The sequence below is a fragment of the Antennarius striatus genome, chromosome 10, assembly GCF_040054535.1.
Source record: "Antennarius striatus isolate MH-2024 chromosome 10, ASM4005453v1, whole genome shotgun sequence".
In the NCBI taxonomy this organism is placed as follows: Eukaryota; Metazoa; Chordata; class Actinopteri; order Lophiiformes; family Antennariidae; genus Antennarius; species Antennarius striatus.
The window spans coordinates 6,750,435-6,774,823 of record NC_090785.1 but is presented as its reverse complement, the minus strand read 5'-3'; the positions used below and the strand labels follow the sequence as shown (position 1 = coordinate 6,774,823).

Genomic DNA, 24,389 nt, shown 5'->3' with positions numbered 1-24,389 from the left:
TGCGATAAAATGATAAGAATGAAATGTGCTACTGTCATTGAAGTCAATGAAAATATTTACAACACAAATGGTCTCATATCAAAACCAACCGTTGACATATTTCATGTAATGTTATGACATAAAACCAAACAGATTCTTGGAATTGACAGTTTTATAACAGATTAAGTCATTTGTGTTGATTCCAAGCTGTCATAACGAAGAAACATTCTGATTGCACAATTTTCTCCGACAGTCCCAGCTGTCGATTACCAACACACCTGACCCCTCACAGCTCAACCAATACTTTATAAATCCCAATAATTTACCCATTTTGCTGTGGATTGTCAAGTCAAACATTGTCTTGCATTCTGACTCCTTGAATTTGTAGTCACTTTAAGATTTGTTGTTTCTGCATTTCATGCTGACAATCCCCATTTTTCCCTGTGCACAAGAATCACCATATACTGCAATGATGTTTTGCCTTGCACCAGCCAGACAGCATGTCTGTGGTTTAAACCTGCAAACCTCTCCCATAAATCTCATTCATTTTTACCCACGCTCATTATGCCAGTGCGCTGCTTTAGTCCCACTCGTTGATCATAAAAATATGTTTCATAGCAACCTGGCTTCATTATAAAATGTCCATTGATTACCTAAAAAACACTGTAACGTCCAACCAATCCTTTTCTTTTATTAACTAAATGCCATCTGTTGTGTCCGAAGCTGATACAATGGCTTGTCCTCTTTCATTATGACGGTATGGATCAGATTATTGTTCAGTAAGAGTTAAGCAAATTGGACCGTCATAACTGAGGAATCATTTAAGCTCAGGAGTTGGAGAAGATCTGTAGTGAATCCTTCACAGACAATGACTTGCTTATTTCCTGTGTTTGAGGTTTGTCTTTGAAGTGGTTCTTTTAACAACCTCCAAGAATGGTTCCAAACACAGACTCACATTGAATGGATTGAATGAGAAGTGGCAGGCACGGCCAGACCTGCGGGTTGTTTGTGGGATGGTGTGGCACCTGAAGGCATTAAACAAAGGTCATGTACTGTAGATGTTGTAACAGGTGAGTGGCTCACAGTTGGTAATGTGTGTGTGTGTGTGTGTGTGTGTGTGTGTGTGTGTGTTGTGTGTGTGTGTGTGTGTGTGTGTGTGTGTGTGTGTGTGTGTGTGTGTGTGCGTGTCTGCGGCATGCAAGGTTTTGTATATGGAGGAGGCGGGCGTTGAAGTAAAAGAGATGAGTTAATGGCAATATGTCCTCACAATTGTCCTTGGGGCTTCCAGTCAGGCGGAACTGGATGCCTGTCACTCACAGTGGGGCGGTGATGGCAGTGGAGGCAGGGGGGTCGTAGGTGTTGGGTACAGGGTGGTGTGGGGGCTGCACAGTGCACTGGCCTCCTGGGAGCCATATGCAGCCCAGTGATACATCAAGATGGGCAGCAGTTTTGTCAGTCACATGGCGAACAGTGTGTCCTCTTGTAGCCTCTGTCTGGCTTCAGAAAATACATTATTACATGAGATTTCAAGTATAATCAACAGTGGCTTTTTCAGCCCAATATGAATACTGCCAATTTGTTATTCACTGTATATTAGTACTAATAATATACCACTAATTTGCAGAAAGTACATTTTGTAATGATGTGTTATGCTTTTTACAAATGTGACAAATATTGAATTATTTATTTCAAAATAAGAGCACTGCACAACCTTTACTGCTAAAGCAGCAATTCTTTTTTCCAATGACATATTCCCCTACACAGAAATATCTGTGCAAATAATAACGTTTGATTAAAAATGAAGGAAATAAAATTAAACAATTAATTTAATTGCCATTGTAAATATATAATGAGCAAACAGAAAAATCAGAATTAAACCATCCATTCTATGACTTCAGGCCTGACTAATTTTGTAGACTATAATTGCACAGAGAAATGTAGCGAATCTAAGTAAAGGAAAAGGTATGATCTAACCATTCCTTGAGGACCAATTTCTTCACAATTAATTTCAGATTATGGTTTTGGCTTGGTTGAAATGACAGTTCATTTTGTGTTTCTAAGAGGTAGTTTTAATAATTTGTGAATGGAAGTTACTTATTCTGCTGTGAATTGGAAGAAACTTAAAGAAACTTAAAAGTTCCTCATTTGAACTGACAACAAAACAGCAGGTTGTATTTCTGTCTGTGTGATGAGTCGCAGAGTTTGATGCCTCTAGTCTTTCTTTTGTAGTGTGCCAGCAGTTCAGCGGTGTCATTGGTGTGATGTCAAACTCGTGTAGACTTATGACATTTAAGGTTTTTTATTGTTTTTGTTGCAGCTTTTAAGTTTGACATTGTTCGGTAACTTTAACATAAATGTCAATGAATTACAGGACTAAAAATGAGAGAAGATAGGCTGTATAATAAGGTCTGTCTCACAGGTACAGAAGAAGGCACTGACTCAAAACAGTGGAGCATGGGAAATCAGAGGTTTTATTTCTCCCTCTCCATCTCCCTTATCTTTGCTGCTGATTGTCTTTAGGCTGCATGCAATAGACTTATTTTTCCAAATCTTAAGACCATTAACATGAGCGGTCACATATTTAACAGCTGCTAATGTCTCCCAGGTACTCTGGTAGCTCTCAAATTGGCCATGGTTTTATTAGGGCTTTTCATTTTTCTCAGGAGTGAAGATGGAAACTCTGTCTGAAATCACCCCTGCAGCCTTTATAAATAAAATGAATACAGTTAACATCACAATAATTAATCCTCCCCAATTTCATAACAATGAAATGCACACACTTAACACACACAAAAGTAGCACCGGAAATGTGAAGAAATTAGACGATGAAAACAAATATGGAATTTGGAAGCAGGGATCATGCACATTCCTGAGAAGATTTGCTGAAAAATGTCAACTCACAAGAGAAATAATTACAGCTGGTAGAGATTTCCCACAAAGGAGCAGTAATACATGTGGCCCTCACACATGTAAACACATGTGTATATTGTCTACCAGACTCTGTGTAGTATTCATGCATTTATGGATGTGTTTACACTTGCAAGGTGAGAACCAGAGAGAAAAGAGATCTGTCTTTATGGTATCCTGAGAGGATGAATCTTTTAGGAAGCTGATTACCAAGTCTGTCAATTTCCAAGATCTGGTGAAGTTCAATAAAGGATGTTCTTGGGCTGCCAAACACATGCAGGCCGGTGTTTGGTGATGTCTGCTGAATACAGGCAGCTGGTTCTGGACAGCAGCCAACTTGGAAAATTTAATTTAAAAAAAAAAATACTGGTCAGTCTCTAATGTGTCATCAACTTAGATGGTACAGGGAAAAAGGTGCCTGCCTGGCATAAATAAATGTCAGGACAAGCTGACAGTGACTATAATAAACATAGTGTAAACAGTGGAAATACTGTCTATTACTAATTTTATGATGATGTAAATGTCTAAATGATTCAGTGTCTGTGTCAGGGGTACTTTTGCATGCACGTGGATTGAAAATGAAACTAATTTCACTGTGTAAATGGCTACACAATCAAAACAATTTACTTAACATTCAGATCAACAAACACATTAAACTTGCTTGGAAGGAAATTCAGAGCAATCTTCCAAAATGCAAAGCCAAAACATGTCGTCTTGACTTGACTGGAAGCTATATGCATGCATCCAGTCAGTGTGTAATGAAAGGATGCAATCAGACTCTGGCTCCAAATACAAACATTAGTAAGGCTCTAAAACAGTTCTGCATTGTAATTAGCTCCAGCCTTTTGTGTGGTTTTTGTTATATGAGGTAAGGAGCTGCATTCAAGCAATTATGTAACGGCGCCCAAATTTGTTCTCTCTGTTTTTTTTGTTTATATCCGGGATGTTCTATCAATAGTACTTACAAACCGCAGTTGTTTTACCTGAAGAATCTACTTGACATTCTTCAGTTTCTACTTCTCACTAAAAGCTGATATTAAAAGTACAACTTACTTTTAGCTTGCTAAATACACAATGCTGCATATTTGAACTTTGTACTTGTGTAGCAATTTAACATGTGTTTGTAATCCATACAGAAATCATGAGTATGTGGTGAATACAGCATTAAAAAGCTTAAAATGTGTTGGCTTGGGGCTAAAACTCCTTTGGGAAAACACTCAAGCAATTACTTTAAGCATCAATTTAATGCTAAATTTTTTTACAACTGCTATTGCCAAACTCCAGTTAAGGAAAACACTGAGGTCATTAGCCTTTCAACACAAATGCTACGCTGTGTCAGGATATCAAAACTTAATGGAGCCATCTTCTGAGAGCACATTAGCACTCTCAAAAGAAACAGCTACAGGCATGCATTTTCCTTCTAAGCTGTCAGTTGTTTTGCTTAATAATATATTTTCCTCATTTTAGCACATTACTAGCAAAAACATAAATATCTGCAACCACACTGCAATGTTACATTACCAGCGCGGCAGTTTAATCACAGAAATTTATATGTAAAAACTACATCACTGATGAAGTTCATGCTTTTGACTTCTACAAGACAAAAGCATAAAAAGCTTCTTTCTAGTCAAAACCCATTTTGCACTGATGCTGCAAAATCATAATCATGTATAATTTGCATGCTAGGGCAGTATGTAAAGCAGACTCTAATGCAACCACCCCTGCACTTCATTCAGAGAAAAACATACCTGGACTACACTAAACATTGTAACTGATGATACATCACAAGACTATCGAAGATTAGATTCTGTATTTCATTTAATCTGAGGCAAAGCAAAAATTGTGTTTTCACCAGTCTACTACATAACCCATTGAAATGTTTATACATCATATACATTTATATACATTTTTTAACTGCTTAAACTGTGCTGGATTGCAGAGGAGCCAATCCCAGCTGACTTAGGGTTCAAGCTCCACACAGAAACATCCCAGTTGGATAGATTCTTCTTCAGGTGAATTTGAGCATTGAACCTTTTTTTCTTTGAGGCAGCAGCACTAACTACTGTGCCACCATTCCATCTAGACATAAGTAGTCATGGAATTAGACGAGGATCACAAAAGGATTCTAGTCTAGATTCCCTAGTGGGTCAATTCACTGAGTTGAATATATCACAGTGCTCAATATTCAACATGTCATATCTTGGTGTCTTCTTCAGTCTTCTCCGCATGGCTGTTTCTGCTGTGAACCCAAATACAGCTTAGAATGTGTTCTGAGGAGCACTTCAGGCTAAAAAGGAGGTGATAAGAGGAAATAATAAAATAACAATAACCTGTTACTAAATGAAAAGGTTCTTTTATGAACACCTTTTTGTCAGAAATAATAGAGCTCACTGATATCTCAGGGCTTATTGAATAAATGAGCATATTGTGCAGTGATGAGTTTTGGCAGAGCTCTCACACTGTCATGTCCCTCCTGTTTCATTTTCATTGCTGAAATCAATTCACAGTGGAGCCTCTGAATCTTGAATGTAGCCTACCTTTCTTTCCTGTCATCCTACTCGTACCTGAGAGGGGTGTAACGACCCACTTTCTCTCCTTTTCCCGGAGCGACTTTGCCACTTACCACGTTTGACCACCTTGCTGTGGTCGAGTACAGACTGCAGCTGCTGTTAATTTACGGGAGCACTGTACACTCCTTTTCCAGCTCTGAAGCATATATGACTAATCACACCAGTCATTTTAAACAACTTGAGCTCTCTCTGGCAATAAATCACCTTGATACTTGCTACTGTGGCCATAATAGTGCTGCATTCAGGAGGGAGGAGGGGAAGGGGAACTCTGGGAGCTATTCTGTACTTTTGGTCAACACACTATTGTGAAACAAACTTAGGGACTGGGACATGTTGTTTGATGTTTGTTTGGTTTTATGATCTCAATAAAAATCTAAGTGAGAACAACAAAGGGTTGTATTTTCATTGCACAACACTTTGGGGAATATGATTTTTTTTCCCCTGGATGTTTTGCTTACAACGTACATACTTTGTTTTTAAAATCTTTTTGTAGCTACAACTTTCAAAAATCCATAACACAAACTTAGTGTTCTCAAAAATATAACCAGAGAAGCTTTTCAGGACACAGAGTTGTGCATTCAAATAAATTTGACACCAGTCCTACCCGGCCTGAAAACGAAATGTTGTTAACTTACATTAAACTAATGTTTGATCATATTCTAACATTTTTTCGTAGTTTAACCAAAGCCCCAGATAAACCAGAAAGAGGAAATAGCCCAATAGAAAAAAAAAGGCCTGCAACATTTATCAGCACCTGTGAACTGCACAGGACAGTGCAACCTCACAAGGCCTTTGAAGATGGTATTAAACTGCCCTTTAAAATGTGACAAATGACACAGTGGTCACCAAATTCCATAAGCTAGCATGGGATAGACCTGTCTCTCACAGAAGTTGTGGAAAATCAAGTGAAGTCTTCCATGATAATGACAATTGGTGTGAAGTTGTAAAAATTTAAATTGAGTTAAATGATATAAAAGGTCTAAGGTCTGTACCATGAAGCTGCTTCACCATTCCCAGGATATCTTGTTATAGGCTAAGTAGCCCCATGAAGGTGATTGTCAGCTTGACCATTCATTCATTCATTCATCTTCCAACCCGCTTAATCCGCTAACGCAGGTCGCGGGATAGCCAGTGCCTATCCTGGCAGTCTCAGGGCGTGAGGCGGGGGACACTCCGGGCACGACGCCAGTGTACCGCGGAGCCACATAGAATCAAACAACCACTCACACACACACTCACTCCTATGATCAATTTGGGACCGGCCAATCAACCTGAAGCGCATGCTTTTGGAGGTGGGAGGAAGCCGGAGAACCTGGAGAGAACCCACGCAGACACGGGGAGAGCATGCGAACTCCGGACAGAGCGGGACTCAAACCCGGGTCCGCCGTGTTGTGAGGCAGCAGCGCTAACCACTGCGCCACCGTGCCGCCCTCAGCTTGACCAATATCAGAGTAAACATAAAAGAAGTTGTGTTTAAAACATCACTGTTCCTGCGTGTATTGTTAAGTTACTGTGTTGTTATGCTTTACAATTTTAGGTTTATTTTTCAGTTTAACCCCAGTTTCTTTGTTGAATAGACCTAGAAGCCAATGACATAACGTTCTCAAAGGCTTAATGTCATCTGTTACTCATAAAAACACTAAATGATTCGGACTTTCAATTAGTCTCTGTTGAAAGACGATGGTGGTAGACCATGAGAAGAAGCGGGTGACATAGCTGACATTTTTTCAGCCAACAGGAAAGACATTAAAGGAAAAATAGATACCTTGAAATAATATAACCGCAACTGAAATCACATGATTTTGAAGTACCTGAAAGTGACTATGGTATTAGTGCAACATCGCAATGATTAGGTTCCTACATGGATCCATTCATCTTCCAATTGTGCTTTCCTCTGCCTGGTAACCATTACTGTGCTGAATAACAATCTGCTTCTTGTAAAGTGTGTTGAATGAATCCTGATGCTTATTGTCGAGGTGAACGTGTTATTTGAAAATGAACAATCTCCTGTAATAAAAGAGCCATTGTGGTTTATGAAATATTCATGAAAGGTATCCTGTGGAGACTCTGAGGCATTCAGATGCATATCTCAGAATCTGAAACAGATTATAACAGATAGAATACTATAACCAGTTACTGTGAGCTTCCACACCATGAGGCTAACACTCAGGAGTTGGTTTATATCTAGAGTGAATTCACTGGTGTGAAAATGTGTTGGACTCACTCCTTATTTATTTATTTATTTTTTATATTTGTCTCACACACACTGACAAATCTTCAAATAAAATTCAATACAGAACAGAGACAATCCAGCCTAAAACAAAAAGATTTAGATGCTAATTTATCTAACAAGGCAAAAACATGAGGACGAAGGTGATTGAAATCCATCAGTCTGGCAATGCAAAGCTCTTTTTAAGAATCTGGCACTCTGCAGAGCCTTTTTATCTACATATGGAGACAATGGAATAATTGTGAACCTACCCAGAAGTGGCCGACCTTCTTCTATCAGAATGGTGAATGGTTATTCAGGAAATCACAAAAGATTCAAAGAAAACATCCAAGGAACTGCAGGACTCTCACCTCAGCAAAGGTCAGCATTCAAGGCCCCACTTTTCAAAATACATTGGGCAAAAAGGGCATCTGTGGGAGAGCAGTGAGGCAAAAGCCACTGCTAACTTAGAGAGTACATTTTGAGATCAGCCGAATAGGTTGAACAAAAAACAGCAGTCCTTTTACATCTGGCAGAAACTGACTACAGCAGTCGGACAAAAAGAATATTGTACCAAAAGTCAATCATGGTGGCAGCAGCAAAATGTGTAGATGCTTTGCGGTTTCAGGTCGACAACAACTAGCCATGACTGAGTAAGACACAAATTCTGCTTTTGACCTGAAAATTCTAAAGGAGAATGTCAGATTGTATACATGAGTATATCAAGTGATTTTTCAGGCCAGGTAACCATTTTAGTTTAAAATAAAGTCATCACCTCAAAGAGGCATTTTTATGTTTTCTCAGGGTTTTTTGTTTGAGATATGGACAAAACCAGAAAGAATCGAGCCTAAGTTCTATACCTTTTTACACAACTACATGTCTCTGTGTCACTCTGGTATTCATTCATTTCACCTAATAAAACAGCAGCAGACTCCGTGCTCTTGTGGCTAAGTGGCATTTAAGAGAAAAACAGCTTGTGAGAGCTGTAAGACTACAATTTGGATCATTTAGATGCAAGGCAATAATTTTCCTAGATGAATGGCATTGCTAAGAGCCGGATAGATTTTGTGCCTCTAAAGAAAAGGAAGATTCAAGGTAGCATTATAATAAAAGTTAGCTAGGGTTCAACTTCTTATAGTTAAAAGCACAAAGTACTTTGCATTTGTTCAGATTCAATTAATACAGCGCACAATTCTTAGTTGGAATTATTTGTATGGCAAATTATGCATAAAATAAAATGTACATATAAAGCAATAAAAGTCAGAACATGTATGAAAGGTATTATTTTGCTACAAATACCAAAAAGCAGGCATCTGTGTCAGAATGATATAAAGTGAGAATGGGTGTGAGCTTGTCAACATCTCTTCTCATCTCTTTATCAAAACACACACACACACACACACACACACACACACACACACACACACACACACACACACACACACACACACACACACACACACAGAGAGCTACTGTGTCTGTTAGATATACAGTCTCATAATTGTTCGTTGTTTACACCATGTCTGCCTTGAAGACACAATAAAAGAAGAAGCTGCGGTTCTATGCAGACACAGGACTATCAGACTGGAACTATGGGTGCTGATGTTTGTTACCATGCAACCCCTCTGTGGGTTGCATGTCCGTGCTTGTCCTTTTTAATAACATTGACAAATACTTTGAAGACTCACAGGGGGAAACACAACACATTATGCTCTCGGTGGTTTGGGTTTACGATTCTACAGCTTAACTCCCACTAATATAAAATCTCTGGAGCATCGTCGTATGACTCAGATTATCAGTATTATTGAATATTAAACATACCTGGTTCCTCGTGGTCAACCAATAATGGCAGAAATGGAAAGCAAGCACTTAAAAAACAAATTAGAGTCGCTGGTCAGAACGATGAAATTAAGCGGGGGGGGGGGGGGAATTTAATTTTCTTTTCTGTGAAGAAGATATAAAACCAGGAATTCTCTGTAAAAATGTTGCTGTAATTCAAGTCTGCAGTGTGACAATCCACCATTGACTATTAGGGGATGTCACTATCCATAACAACTTGTGTCAGAGTGAAGGTCAAATATAGTACCAGGAAGTCACTTTGGGTCTACACATAACTGTGATTCAGTCATACAGAATATCCTTCACAAATTTCCCACATTTCTGAGTCTATGCAGCACATTTAATGTATATTCCAGCACTGAAGAGCAGACAGTAACAGCTCAGTCTGTGGAAATATTGGATTTAAATGCTGGATTTGTCCCAGGCAAACATTTTTATCATTCTGTGCAGAAAGCTGACATCTGTGAGATCATGAGAATACCTATGAATTTCCAACCTGCCACATGCAATAAGGCTTGTACAAGGAAAAACCATGAGACATAGCCATTGTACAGCATGAGGAGGATGGTTAAATACGCCATCCATCCACTTTCTTGGACAGATCCCATGCAGACACGGGGAGAACATACAAACTCTGCACAGAAATGAATGAAACCCGGAACCAGCGCTACCCACTGTGCCCAGGTAGAATACTATTTTAATAAATTAATTTTCACCATGAATCAAGAAAAATGAATCACTAAGCTGAATAACTCTTCAGATCTCAGGGTGAGTGCTGTGTTGTCAGAACATCAAACTTCACATACATTTGAATAATATTTTTCCTACACAAAAACTTCACAATAATGAATAAATTATTCTTCAACACATTTACGATATAGCTGAAATGCCCTTTTATTCCATGTTGGCCTCATTTTTTGTGCTGCAATTATGCGAAACTTGTTCATGTAATTTTTGCAACAACACATACATGTAATGAAATGTAAATTAAAGTTAAAATGATCTGCTAATAACTAAGGAAATGCCACTATAAGTCATGTAGCATACCTTCAATAAAAACTCGATGGTATAGATCGACTAGATGGACTAGATGGTATAAAAATCTGTTTCTCAGCTGGAATTATTTCTGATATTAACATGTAATGTATGACAACATTGTTATTAATTAAACCCTGCAACATTTCACCCTGGCCATTATTTGTTTCTGCCACAGAGCTAATGAGCTCTACATTATCTCAGTGAGAGACAAAGGCCTAGAGGACTTACCGTACAACAGGGGTTTGAGACCCATGGTGAAAGCAGTTAGAAGAAAGCAATGTTTCCAGAATGATGGGTCTGCATTTACACTGAGGAGACGAAGAGACAAATCATAACAACAGTACTCCTCCTCTTACATTTTCCATGATTTGTACCTTCCATTTCAACTACTTTCATTGTACTCACTCATGCAGGTCAATGGATCAGTCCTGCAGCCCCCATGAAAATAAGGAGGGGGGTTGGTGATCTTGTCAAGCTTTATCGTTATGAACTGACAAAGTGAAGAACATTTTCTTTGCAAATGAGTCACACTAGCTGACCATGAACTCTCATTCATAAAATTCTGGTGAATCTGCTGGACACACGTCACAAGAAAATTCCAATATACTTCAGAACATTCAAAACACATTCTAAATACTCAGGGACTCTTTGGGGAATGAGACAATCAAAAGTAGACAGGCTACTTACTGTAAAACACAAATGTATGGGCAAATAACAACTGACAGTACAGTCATGCTACTGATGAGACTGACGTGAGCCTAGAGTACACACAGGTTTCAAACTGTTTTCACCCTGGCCCTAACTAACCCTAACCAGGCATTAATAACATACTTATGGCCAAACACTCCCTCCCCCCCGCAGAGCTGAAGCTTAACGTTACAGCAAATCTTTGGGTTGGCGAGAATATACATTGCATACTTGTGCTTCACTAAAAACAAAACAAAACACGTAATTTACTCCAAAAGTACTCGACTGCTGAGCTTGAGTAAATGATTATGACTGATGATTGATTTATTCAGTGGGTCCCTGTTGACCTTTTGACTACTGCAGTGCAATTTTTGTTTAAATGTATGAAACCTGATGTGATACGACAAATAAGTCGAAGCAGGTAGGCTCACTAGCTGCATGATTTTTATTTTTAGTTCAATGACTTCTTATAAATGTATATCTCATCATTAGTGAGGGTCATTGCAGCTTTCAAAATAAGTTGTCCAGTTACTTTGCTTCATTTCCCATGGAAACACTTCATGTTTCTCTGGATGAAAGTCTTGCCTATGCACAGTACTATATTTTACTGCTTATTTTTCAAGTTTATTTTCCTAGTCGATAGGCCTAGCAGGTCTGAATGAAGGTCATTAAAATTTGCGATATTACAACTTGCAGAATGTTACAAGTTGAGGCTGTTAATATGAAGATCTAACTGCACACTAAACACAAACCCACTGGAATGATTTTGGTGCAGCGTTCCTCCTCACACATCGAAGGTGACCAATGGAGCAGATTTGCAAGAAAGTCAATTCATTCTTTAAATTGCTGAAGGATATATTTCTAAGCGTGAGGACATAGCCAATGTTAAGAATACAAATTTCATCATTTCTAAAACGGTTATTCAATTGAAATGGTGGTTCAGTAAGTCAAACCATATCTCCTGGTGAGGTCAGAACAGTTAGATTCCGACAAAATGTTTTGTTTTTTTCTTTGCAAACTGCAGATATCACTGTAGTTAATCTATTTTTTTCAAACAAACTTTTAATAATGAAGTCAATGAAACCTTCATCTCTAATGTTGTGAACAGGCTTTCTTTCATTCGATGAAAAAAGCAGCATCGTCAAAGAAGAGCTAAGTGAAGTGCTCGCTTCGGCAGACCTGAGGTTAACTATCACTGAACAGAAGCACAAATACACAATACTTATTCAGATGTTCTTTGATGTGCATTGTCTCTCCTTCCAAATATAAGTAGTAACTAGCTCTGGTCTTTTATGCTAATATTCTGAACCTCAACAGAAATTTGATCAGAGCAATTAAATATTCATTGCTTACTCGAAAGGTATTTAACTTAATAATGTTGAGAATGCTGACATGGAACTGGCCAAGGTGTGCTCTGTCCAGGAATGCAGTCTCAGGTATCATATCTGGCCAGAAAGTATCAGTGTAACTAGCACACTCTTCTATCAGATTAACACATTTCCCCGTAGAGATCCATAATTTGCCCTCCTGTACATCTGTTTAGCCTCCTGTGTAACGGTGGCTAAACATAATTTCTTTTATTTATGAATTATAAGTCCTGGGAAACGCAGAATGTCCCAATTTTGAACTATATTCTTGGTATAAATCTGACCAAAATCTTGAATTGTCACATTTGTTTTTGTTGTCTGCTAGAGCTTTGCAATATAGACTTTATGTGGCAACTTTTGAGAAATGCAGAAGGTCCAGTGCAAATTACAGACGCCGGCCTTACCAAGTTGTTGCAAGGGTCACCAGTAAGCATTCTAAAATGATATTAACTCAATAGAACAATTTTTGAACTGCAACATAAAATATATGTTAAATTATCAAATGAATGTTTCTGAGTTCTTCTGCGCTGTGACTGTGAATTCACACTGAGGATATAAGTTGTGTAGACGTTACTGGGAGACAGTAAAAAGATGAGAAAGCTCGATCACATTTAAAATTGTAAAACAGAGCAGAGAAGTCTGCTTGGCAGTCACAGTGATGGGACAAGGAGGAGCAAGAGGATTAGAGTTGTGGAAAAAAAGAAAGAAGAAAAGAGTATTTGTGTATTTTATCCGATGCACTCTACATGTAACTTTTTTCACTTTAGGTCTGGAAGCCTGGAAAAAATGAAGCATGGACAATTAAGGTGGCGGTTGTAATTATATCTCTATCATTCTCTTTTTAAAGGGATTTTAAACTCACATTTAAATGCTGTATACCACAACAGATAACTGTTTTCACGTTTTACCCTGCTGTCACATGTTGTGAAGAACTCCTTATATCCCAGGAGAAGGAGAATGTGATACACCCACCATGAAGCCTTCCTACCTCAAGCAATCCACGGGCAAAAAATTAGTAAAACTTTTTTGTTTTCTGTCTACATTTCCAGTCTCTTTCTGATGGAGCAGAAGGTATGACGTATATGTCATCTTGTTGAGGACCCTGTAGAGAACAAATTTAACAGCCAGGGGTCAAACACCAATGGACACTGGGCTGAAAATGAAGGAATGAGCTTAACTTCCCATCAGGTCTTGACAAACTACCTGTTTAGATTAGCTGTATCAGCTCCACAGAAAAATAACATAAGGAGAAGATATATTTCTAGAGACAAACTAAGACTAATATTGAAAGAACAAACATTTCCAAGCCTGACAAATTATATCATGATACCAAATGTTCGCATTCTGTCTGCTGCTGTATGTTGACATGTGGTCACCAAGTGAACTTGTGGGCTTACATGGCCTATACATACATCGGTAGTATATAAATAAGAGGGGGAGGTGGGGTGTTAGGCCTTGGAAAGCCACACACCTGTGATCAGTGGAAAGGCAGTAGGGGTGGCAGCGTTTGCTTTAAGAAGCCTGTCCTGACAGTGAAGCATTTAAGAGGCCATCAGGAGCGACAATTCAGCAGCTACCTTGGGAAAGGCATCAAGGTGTGCAATGCAATTTCAGCTTGAATAATGGAGTACTTTCCTCATGTCTGACATTCATGTATTTCACAGGGGGTTTTGCCATGCAATCCAACAGCACCTGTAAGCTATTCAGTGTTCCCCAGAAAATTCTGGTTTTCAATGTCTTCCGGTTCAGAATTATTCTGTGCCTGGCTGCTGCTCTGCAGATAATCTCACTCAGAGTGGTTCGTGAATTAAAAATTGAACCGATTACATCTAATGGTGTGAAAATGTAGTTTTTGCATGCTGTGTAAGACAGAAATCGCACACAGCAGACGTCAAGATTGAGATTTTAGTCTTTAATAAAATGATTTGGTCAAAGCAAACATGTTCCTTTTTGACTGGATTTGTGAGGCAGATTCCATTTTCCAAGAGTTGCTGATGTAAACTGGTAATAACAGAGGATTAATTTACAAGGAGGTAAAATCCCCTAGTGAGTCTTGTGGCCCAGAACAATAATGAGCACAAAGTAAACAGAAATTTGCCTTAAGCCAAAAGAGAATTCAGAGGCACCTAATCTAATACAATGTACGACAGTGTGCGCAGACAACATTGTGTGTAAGTACAGCCATGCTTTTGATAAACACACACAGACACACATAAAGATAAAATGATGACAAAGTGACTTCCCCAGGCCTCCATTATAACATATGTTTTCAGGTAATTAAAAGAAGAACTCAAGTGGTTATCGTGTCATATTGAAATACAATGAGTGGAGCAAATTACCATTATGTGGTTATTAATATAAAGCTGGGTGCACAACATTATGTTGCTTTGGTGAATTGTGAGAGCAGATGAAAAGTGTTCTTAGCTGCAGCCATACTGTGGTTTTGACTGCTAATTAAGACACTGAGTTTGAAGTGCTACGAAATATTTTTAATCTGTGTAATTTACAAGATTTGACCATATATATATTATGTGTGAACAATAGCCATTTGCAATTCTTTTTAATGGAAGTTATGTTATTGACTTAGAATGAAACATTCTTGCTAGTAGCAAATTTGCTAATTGAAAAGCATATTTATGAGCAGAACACATTCTGTACTCAGTGCTTTTAGAGTCCATGAAATGCAGAAATTAGGCACACTTTGTTTGCGATCTACTAAGCTAAGGATTGTCAAATTTGTCAGTTTAAAAAACAAAAATCCTACTGAGAGCAGAGCATCTATTTTATTAAACCTGGAGTTAAAGCACCATACTGTTCAATGCCATCAACAAATTTATGTCAGGCTCCTTCCCAGGGGTGCGCCTGCCTCGCTTTCATTTGAATAAGACTAACTGTGAAAAGAATTTGACTCCAACAGCTCATTTGCACCTCACATATTCACAGCTGTATAGAAAATGTCAAAACAGCTGGAAAAAACAAATTGTACACCGAGAAAATATACCAAATCAGAACATTCACTAGAAACTTCTTTTTCATTTGTGGATCTCTTCAAAGTTTATATTTTACGACAATTACCACATGAATAATTATGTTCAATTATATAATTATATGTATAATCCCTAGCATATGTACTATAAGTGCAATATAATTGCTATTTAATAAATGCTAACAAAACAGCACTTACAAGTTATAGAGTGGCTTACTTTTTTGTCTTTTTAGGGCTGCAATGAAGGATAAAAGCAACAATGAAAAAAAAAATCTCAACAATATAATAAAGGAATTAATGATGAAATAGGACATGTTGGAACAACTTCAGGTTTCCTAAAAAATGCAGTGTAGAATTCAGTTTCTCTGCAGTGATGTAATATTCTGTCCGCATATGTCAAAACACACTTAGGTACCAGGAAAAAAGTTGGTCTGGAATAATGGCCATTAATTGGGCCTACTCAAGATGCAGTTATTTTGTACTGGGTGCATATTCTATAATCACAAAGAGGACCTATATTACCTATAATTATCCAACTGAGTGCTACTCTGGACTGTTAAGGGAAGTAGATAGATAGATAGATACTTTATTAATCCCGGAGGAAATTGTATATATCCACTGCTCAGGCATTACATAACGAATAATACTGGATAAACACCAGGAGAAAAAGAAACACTGATATCACAGGACATACCACAAGACATACACTACACTAACAGACACATGTAGCACTAACAGGACTTATATACTAAACTATAACTAAAATATAAACAGTATTAAATTAAAATATAAACAGTATAAAATTAAAATATAAACAGTATAAAATTAAAATATAAACAGTATAAAATTGAATTAAAATATAAAACAGTATAAAATTTAAAATAAATAAATAAACGGTATAAGATAAAATTAGTAGTGGAGAATTATTCTATTATTGCAGCATATGTGTTAGCAGTTGAGCAGAAATGTGTATACTTGAGAGGCAGTTCACTACTATTACTAATTGGCGCACACTCCACTACTTGCAGACCTAAAAGGTGGAATATGCCCATTAAAAAAATGGATTTCTCTGAGATGAAGCCATTTTCTTCCACATCATTCAGAGCTGATATGACTTAATATATAATATCACTCATTACAAATATACAAGCAAACTCCTTTGCCGGTATATTTCCTCCTTTATCAGTGTTGTGTACCTGACTATTCTGATTTGACTTCAATAAATATCATCCAGTCACCCAGTAAATTGTTAGGCCTGATAGTTATCCATCCATGTTCTTGTACATACACTACCATAATCATCTTCACTTCTTGGGAGTGACCAGGAAGGATAGGATCAGGAAAGAGTACATCAGAGGGACAGCACATGTTAGAGGTTTTGGAGATAAAGTCAGAGAGGCCAGACTGAGATGGTTTGGACATGTCCAGAGGAGAGATAGTGAATATATTGGTAGAAGGATGCTGAGTTTTGAACTGCCAGGCAGGAGGCCTAGAGAAAGACCAAAGAGGAGGTTTATGGATGTAGTGAAGGTAGTTGGTATGTGAGAAGAGGATAAAAAGGACAGGTTTAGATGGAGGCAATTGATTCGCTGTGGCGACCCCTGAAGGGAAAAGCCGAAAGGAGAAGAAGAAGAAGAATTATCTTGACTTCAGCTGCTGTGGGTCATTGATGTTGCTGGAGCCTATCTCAGCTGAATATGGCGAGAGGCGGGGTATGGTCCGGACACATCGCCAGCGCATCGCGGAGCCAAGTGAAGGACAAACAACCAGTCGCACACACTCTTACCTATGGTCAATTTAGATTGATCAATTCACCTAAGTGCATGTTTTTGGAAGTGGGAGGAAGCCGTAAAACCCACACAGATACGGGTAGAGCATACAAATTCTGTACAGAAACGCACTGTGCCACCCTGTCACCCATCTGATAGGCACTGGAATATAAAATAACTTTGTTTGATATGTTACTCTACTAGACAATATATATTGTGCAATGTATACATGGTTTTTATTTAAATAGTTCATGAATAAAAGAGCCAAAAATATTGTATAATTATGAGTTTTATGATTATTTCTTTCAACTTGGCAAAAAATTGGTTATAATTTCTTATATGTAAAATGAACAATATCGTCCTACACCTTTTGCGCTCTTGACTACGTTCTTTCATTTGAAGAAAGCAGTTACGGATAAAACAAAAATGTGTATGAAAACTACCACAAAGCCATGAAAGAGCATCAAGTAGGCTGAGGTGAACATCATGTATTTATGTTCAGTACCCCAAGGTTATGAAGGAATTATGTGTTGTGTAATTCCGTTTAGAATATTCATCCATCTGTAGCAAGTACAAGGTATATTTCTGATAGACGGATAGATGTACTTTAATGATCCCAATATGGGAAATTCCCATGTTGCATCAGCATTCAGACATACAAACAAGATGGGTAGAGGGATAAAACTGACAAGAAGAATATAAATTGGAGATAGAAGAGAATTAAGAGTTGTGTCAAAGTAGGTTTTGCAGAATAATAAAAATGTCAAAATAGGTTTTGATCTGCAGAATAATTAAGACATGTGACTGGCAGATACATATTACATATTGTATTGTATCTGCAATAATTAACATCTTGGGATAACAAACTTCAAAAACAACAGTAAATGCAATCTTAGCAAGCAAACCGATACCCATCTACTGGAAGGGTTAAATGTCAGTGAATAAAACCTTCTGCTTCAGCTGTAGATCAGAATAATGAGCTGAAAGGAGACAAAAACATTCTAAAATTTGTGATTGTACTTTTTTGAGTATTTGGGTCAGTATTTTGTCAGCTTTGGACAAAATAAAACTGGGAATTTAATAAAACACAGCTCTTTCCTCACACTTGTCGTCTTTATGTAGTTTCTCAAAAGACACTTAACCTCTTTCTAACTGCTCTGTCTCTGAAAGGGCTTCCTTCCCCATCTGACAGGCAGGTGAGCCTCCTTTCAAGTAGCTTCATCGCACTTTCTTATGTAGAGGCCAGAGAATGAGCCTCCCCCACAAGACCCCATTAAGGCAAAACCCAGAGTCCGCAGGTTTGATATTCATTGCCTGGGCAACCTCTGCCATCAACACATTTTGTGCCACGTGAGAATGATCACAGCTTATTAAAGTGGAAATAATGACTGCTCTACCTCCGGCATGAAATATTTAACAAGGACAAAGGAGATGGCTCAGAGGTGATTCATATCTATGTTGAAAGGAGAGGATATGAACAACACCATCTTACCAGGAAGTGAAGATGAACCTTAGTTAACCTAAGCTTAGAAGAGATAGTCTGCAAAATGAAATCTGTGTCTAAATAAATAGTGGCATTCTGAATAATTGTTGATCAGTCACAGTCACAAAGGTATAAAGCCACGTCTTGTCTAGTACATTTTCTTTTTTCAGTTCATATCATAGCCTACACAGACTTATCTATTCGATGAGGTCTGAAATAAATATAGCTGCCATTTTTAACTGGCATTCCATTGTAACTTTTTCCTCTAAGTGTACTCAACATACAGAGCTTACAGTGTGCGGATGTGAAATTATCGATGTAGCTTTTTTGGACTGTTGAGAACATCACAGGAAACAAGAATAGTGAAAATGTTCTCCACCAAGTGTGATTGAATTGGGATTTTACAAGATGAATTGCCTGGACAAGAGTTTGTCCCAATTACATTGCCAGGAGGATTCAGCCTTGCTACAGCCATTCTGGTCAACAGCAATTAAGAACAACTTTGGGTAACAGGATCCCTCATTCTGAAAATATGTCTGCAACGCAACTGGGAAGCAGATCAATGTAACAGGCCAACACTTCCAGCAATAAATGGAGGTCTGTGGTTTGGTCCAGGAATTCACGAAATTACAGGTCTCACAGCCAAAACATGAACAGAGCAAAACACAGTTGTCGTGTTTATTTCCCACACATCTTTTAATCTAACAGTACAATACAGACTGCAGTCACTGCCTATTGCTCTTTGGGTGGCTGTCCATTTTCTTTTCTCAAGTTTTTTTTTTTCTTTGATAAAACTTTTCTGATTTTCTTATGTAGAGATGTAGAGACCCCATCTGTTTCTCATCGGGACCACACCACAGGCACAGAAGATGGCAGTGTGGTGTCAGACGGGCAAACACTGGCGATATTTGCAACAGCAATTCCAAAAAGATTGGATATAACTTACAATGTCAAAACACAGAATGCAACTCCTAACTTTTAACTGTCACTGAATACAGTGAAAAAATAGAAGATACCTAATTTTTAGACTGATTAATACAATTGTTTTCTAAAATAATAAATATATACGCCTTCTGTATTTGATATTTTAAACATGTGGTTACAGGTGCACAGTTTTGAAAGTGGAATTTTCTTCTATTCTTGACTCATATATGGTGTCAGTTGTTGAACAGTCAAAGGTCTTTATTACTTGTATGTGCCTCTCAGCATCAATATCACCTTCAACGATGTATAAGTCACTACTGCCATGAATGGCAACAGCCCCCCACACACAAACAGATGACAGCTGTTGAAATGTACCCTGGTTACAATCTTGATGGGCCTTTCCATTTTTTGCACAGACACCTCATTCATCATATCCAGAAACTATTTGAAATGTAGACTCTTCACTCCAAAAGACACTTTCTTTTTACTTCAGTCCATCACAGATGGTTCAGGGCCCAGAGAAGTTGATGAGTTTTCTGAATCTTCTTGCTATATACAGTAGCTTGCAGTTGACATTGTAGAGTGTGAACTGTGCAGCAACACATTTTTTACTAGCAAGACTATTCCAAAAGGATCCCAAGCCCATGTAGTAAATGCTTTACAAAAACATGCAGTGGCACATGAGAGACTGTAATGTTTTCTTCATCCCCTAAACTCAAGGATTTCTTTTGAGCTCTTGAGTCTTTGATGACATAATGACCTGGAGTCGATGGACCTTTTTGAGGAGGCTCATTTCATACTCTGTCATACCATCATTACCTGTGATCAGTTAGCTTCTTACCTGAGGAATATCCCTGTCAGGTGTTATTAACCTTTCGACCCCTTGCCCCTGTCCGAAACCTTTTCAGATGTTGCTTACATGAATGTCAAAATCCACATATATTTACGATAATTAATGAATTAAAATTAATTTCAATAAGGTTCAGGGAATGATTGCTTTCTCTTCCATGAATGTTTGCAGAGCATGCGTAGGTTTTTTTTTAATTGGGGCTGTGGAATATTTTAGTCTTACCTTGCCCAGGCTGGGGCTCCACAGATATCTTAGGCTAAAAACACAAATAGCCAAAACAAGAATGACCAGAGCCAGAACCAGAGCCAGTCGCTGGTAGGTGAGGTTCTTCACCTTCTTCTCTTTCCCCACTTCAACCTGCATACAAGGTAAACCTCAAATTAGACAACATTTACATTTCAAATAACATTTAGAATACATCTCACTGCCTATGACTCATAAGTCATCTAGTTGTATAAGGAATCGCGGAATATCTTGGAATGTGAAATTTTTTTCAGTTGCTTGTTGAGAGTAAAATGATGCCAATGCTATCTTAAAAAATATTTTAGTTGTGATTGATTATAATATGAAATTAAATTAATTACAATACCTGTAATCATATATGAATAATCACGATTAACTAAGCTGTACATGTACTTTGGGGAATAAAAAGAAATGCCTGTGCTGTTGGAATATAGGGAGATGAAAAATTTATGATTTCCTGATAGGACAAAGAATTAGCTCAGAAAAGATGTGCCAGAGAATGATTTTATTGTACATGAATCCAGCAGTGTTTGTCACTGTCAGTCTTTGTCACCCTGTCATATTCATTGTTGCTGCAGTCACTTTATAATTTTGAGAGTTTTTTTCCCAACCTGTACATCCTGGATGAGTGACTCCTATTCTTGACCATGAGGGGGTTGCTGAACTTTCAGTTCTGGTGTCTTTACAGGGCTGTGTTTGAAATGTCAGACTGTTTTATAGCACCAAAGTACCAACAAAGCAGCTGTCACAGAGAGTTACTGTGATTACTCTCTGTATGATGATTTGCCTTTAGTACACCCTGGTGAAAAGCTACATTGGAGTTATGGGACAAAATTGTGGCAAAACATGCAAGCATTTGATAATTTATGTTAAAGCAAAATATATATATAAAAAAAGTTTCTCCTCAGCAGTATAATGCTTAGTTTTCACCCAACCTCAGGGACACCTTTAACAGAATTTTAAACAACATAACTGGATGTGTCTTACTGAATGCACACCTTGGGAGTTAAACATGACATTTCTGCAAAAGTTTACATTTACAGGCCTGTGGTTTCTATTTTGATCTGTTGCATTGATGATTCCACATCCACAAGACGGTTGCAGTGTCAGGTCATGGTGACCTTGTTGAAGGTCACAAATGTGTGGCCTAATAATATAATGAAGTTGTTCCTGAATTTTCCTATTTCCTCTTTCCTTCTCCATTTAGAAACAGGTCAAGTTGCTCTAGACACCCACTGCTCTGCTCTTCAGTTTAACATCATCATCTTGAATAAGCGATACCTAACACAGTTCTTTCCACTTTCCTAGAATATTTAACAAATGCTTCTGGTAAGAAATGGGTTTTCATGCTTATGACATATTTTGTTATTGAACTTTTTCTATTTAAATCATTTTGCAGTGAATACAGAGTTACATCTCGATCTGACCACTCTGCATTTAGAATCCACAGTCTGCTGTTCAGCAATAGAAGCTTAGCACTGTCAATTTGTCAAATGCAGCCCGAACAAAGAGATTGAAAGCTGTTCATTCTGACTTAGCCACATTTAAAGACCACGGAGGACAAGAGAGAAACAGACAGATTCTTTAAAAATTTTTTTAAATGATGACAAAAGCAGCTGGCTCTATATTTTGGCTGATGTTGTGGCAATTGACATACCTTGGATTGGACTGTGTCATGCTGAGTTCTGATTTTAATAATATGCTCTGTTCAGAATTATCAAAAATTCTGAATTATATATTTAACACAAATCTTTCTTTACTCTTTCAAATGGTGGAGATATGTTTTTCCAGTTACGGTGTAGTTAGCGCTGGTACTTGTTGAATATAATATCCCTGATTTCTGGTGAACACATTAATTTCATGACAGAAGGACAGATGAAAGGTACCATTGATGAATTCTAGAACTTTGCCCTTCTTTAGTGGATATATTATAGACAGTATTCACAAAAAAGAAAACTTAAAAGCATTCTGCATTCATTGGTATGATGAAAAACAGAGAGCTAGAAATTCCTGGCATTGTACATTTTTCTGAGTGGAAAAAGACTGTGGCTAAAATCCTCTGCTTTCCAGTGGGAGGTTGCATAAGCATTGGAAACTAGAGGACAAATCTTTCCCTGCCTCTGCTTTGAATATTGAATACTCAGAGGAGGGAGGTGGGATTGAAATAGAGATGGACAGACAGACGCAAAGAAGAAGCAAAGGCAGAGATGGGAAGGGAGTGGGAAGACTGTGTGCACAGTCACTTCCAGCTACTGTTTAAAGGTTTAGGAGTTCAAAATCAGTCACACATATCCTTCTGTGTTTCGCCTGGTGCCCCCCTGCTGTTACATGGAGGAGGACTTTCTCCTAAAAAAATGGAGGATAAAAAAAGTCCCAGATGCATCCACATGACAAACAAGCAAATGTAGCTGTTTATCACATTTATTTACTTCTGTGAAAAAGATTCTGAAATGTTTTGCCAAAGGTGACCATTATCCATTCAGCATTTACTTTTGCTGCTCTTGCTCTGTTGTTCACAATTCTACATGTGAACCATGAGTGGCTACAGAGGGAAAATTTATTGCAGTGTGAAAAAAAAACAAACTTATTATCCCCTCTTCTTCAATAATAAAGTGTTAAAGACATTTTGGCATGCATATTTGAATGCTGCTTGCACACAGGAAGCTAGCTACAGGTAAAAAGCAAATACAAGTGGTTATGATGAAACTGAATTCAAGAGTGGATAGAAAGAATCCCAATGTGAAAAGCCAAATGATATAAAAAGAAGAAAAAAAAACATCCTAAAGAATTCTGCAAAAGATCGAGAAGCTCTCTTTTTGGATTCACACATATTGACAATATATCCCACTAAAAGCTTACACTTAAGTATCACAAGCTTTAAAAGAAAGCACTACTGCCACCTGCACTTGCTTTATGAGCTGTAGAAGTGCTCCTGTCTTCTTCACACTGTGGTTGCTAATGTTCTGCATTATGTTCCTTAAATCACTTAATTAAAAATTATGTAAAATCACAGTTATTGTAAGTGCAGTAAATCAAAAGAAACTTGACTCACATCTTTCCAAAGAACCTGACAGCTGGGTTGATTGCAAGTCTCCATGATGGAAGCACACAGGAGAAATCTTTCCGATTGTCTTAACTACGTAGAATACTCACACTCTGCCGAGCTCCATTCCACTGCTGTAATTCAGGAGTGTGCTGAAGGGGAGGGAAGTCTCACATGGAGTGGAATTACTGAAACATTTGCAATACCCATTAAAATCAAGGCAGATGTATCCCCTGCCTGGCTGCTGCCATTTCAAAGGTGGAAAGCCACAAATGGACTTAGAGTGAAAGACATATGAGCCTATATTGATGATTTACTCACCATATTTGAAAGAAAATGCATGGAGGATACAAAGTTTGTCTGTGAGAAAAAAATGATTATGATCTTTCTGCTTTTGGTCGTCGCTCTTTCAATTCACACATTAGAAGCGAGGACTCATTAATATGAATACCACGATAAAAAGAATGAAGTGAAATAAATTTGAGGAATTGACAA

At 37.9% G+C, this 24,389-nt stretch overlaps 1 protein-coding gene across 2 annotated transcripts in view; it reads right to left on the bottom strand.

The window, feature by feature from the left end:
- The window catches only part of tnmd (tenomodulin), a 47,346-nt gene extending 23,299 nt beyond the window's left edge, over positions 1-24,047 (bottom strand). For both annotated transcript variants that reach the window (XM_068326502.1, XM_068326503.1), the window contains exons 1-2: positions 23,904-24,047; positions 20,831-20,965 (exon numbers count right to left, since the gene is read on the bottom strand). In XM_068326502.1, the coding sequence (XP_068182603.1) occupies positions 20,831-20,965; positions 23,904-23,948 (180 nt within the window). In that variant the 5' untranslated portion in view covers positions 23,949-24,047. The remainder of the gene's footprint in view (positions 1-20,830; positions 20,966-23,903) is intronic.
- Between the last annotated feature and the right edge of the window lie 342 nt (positions 24,048-24,389).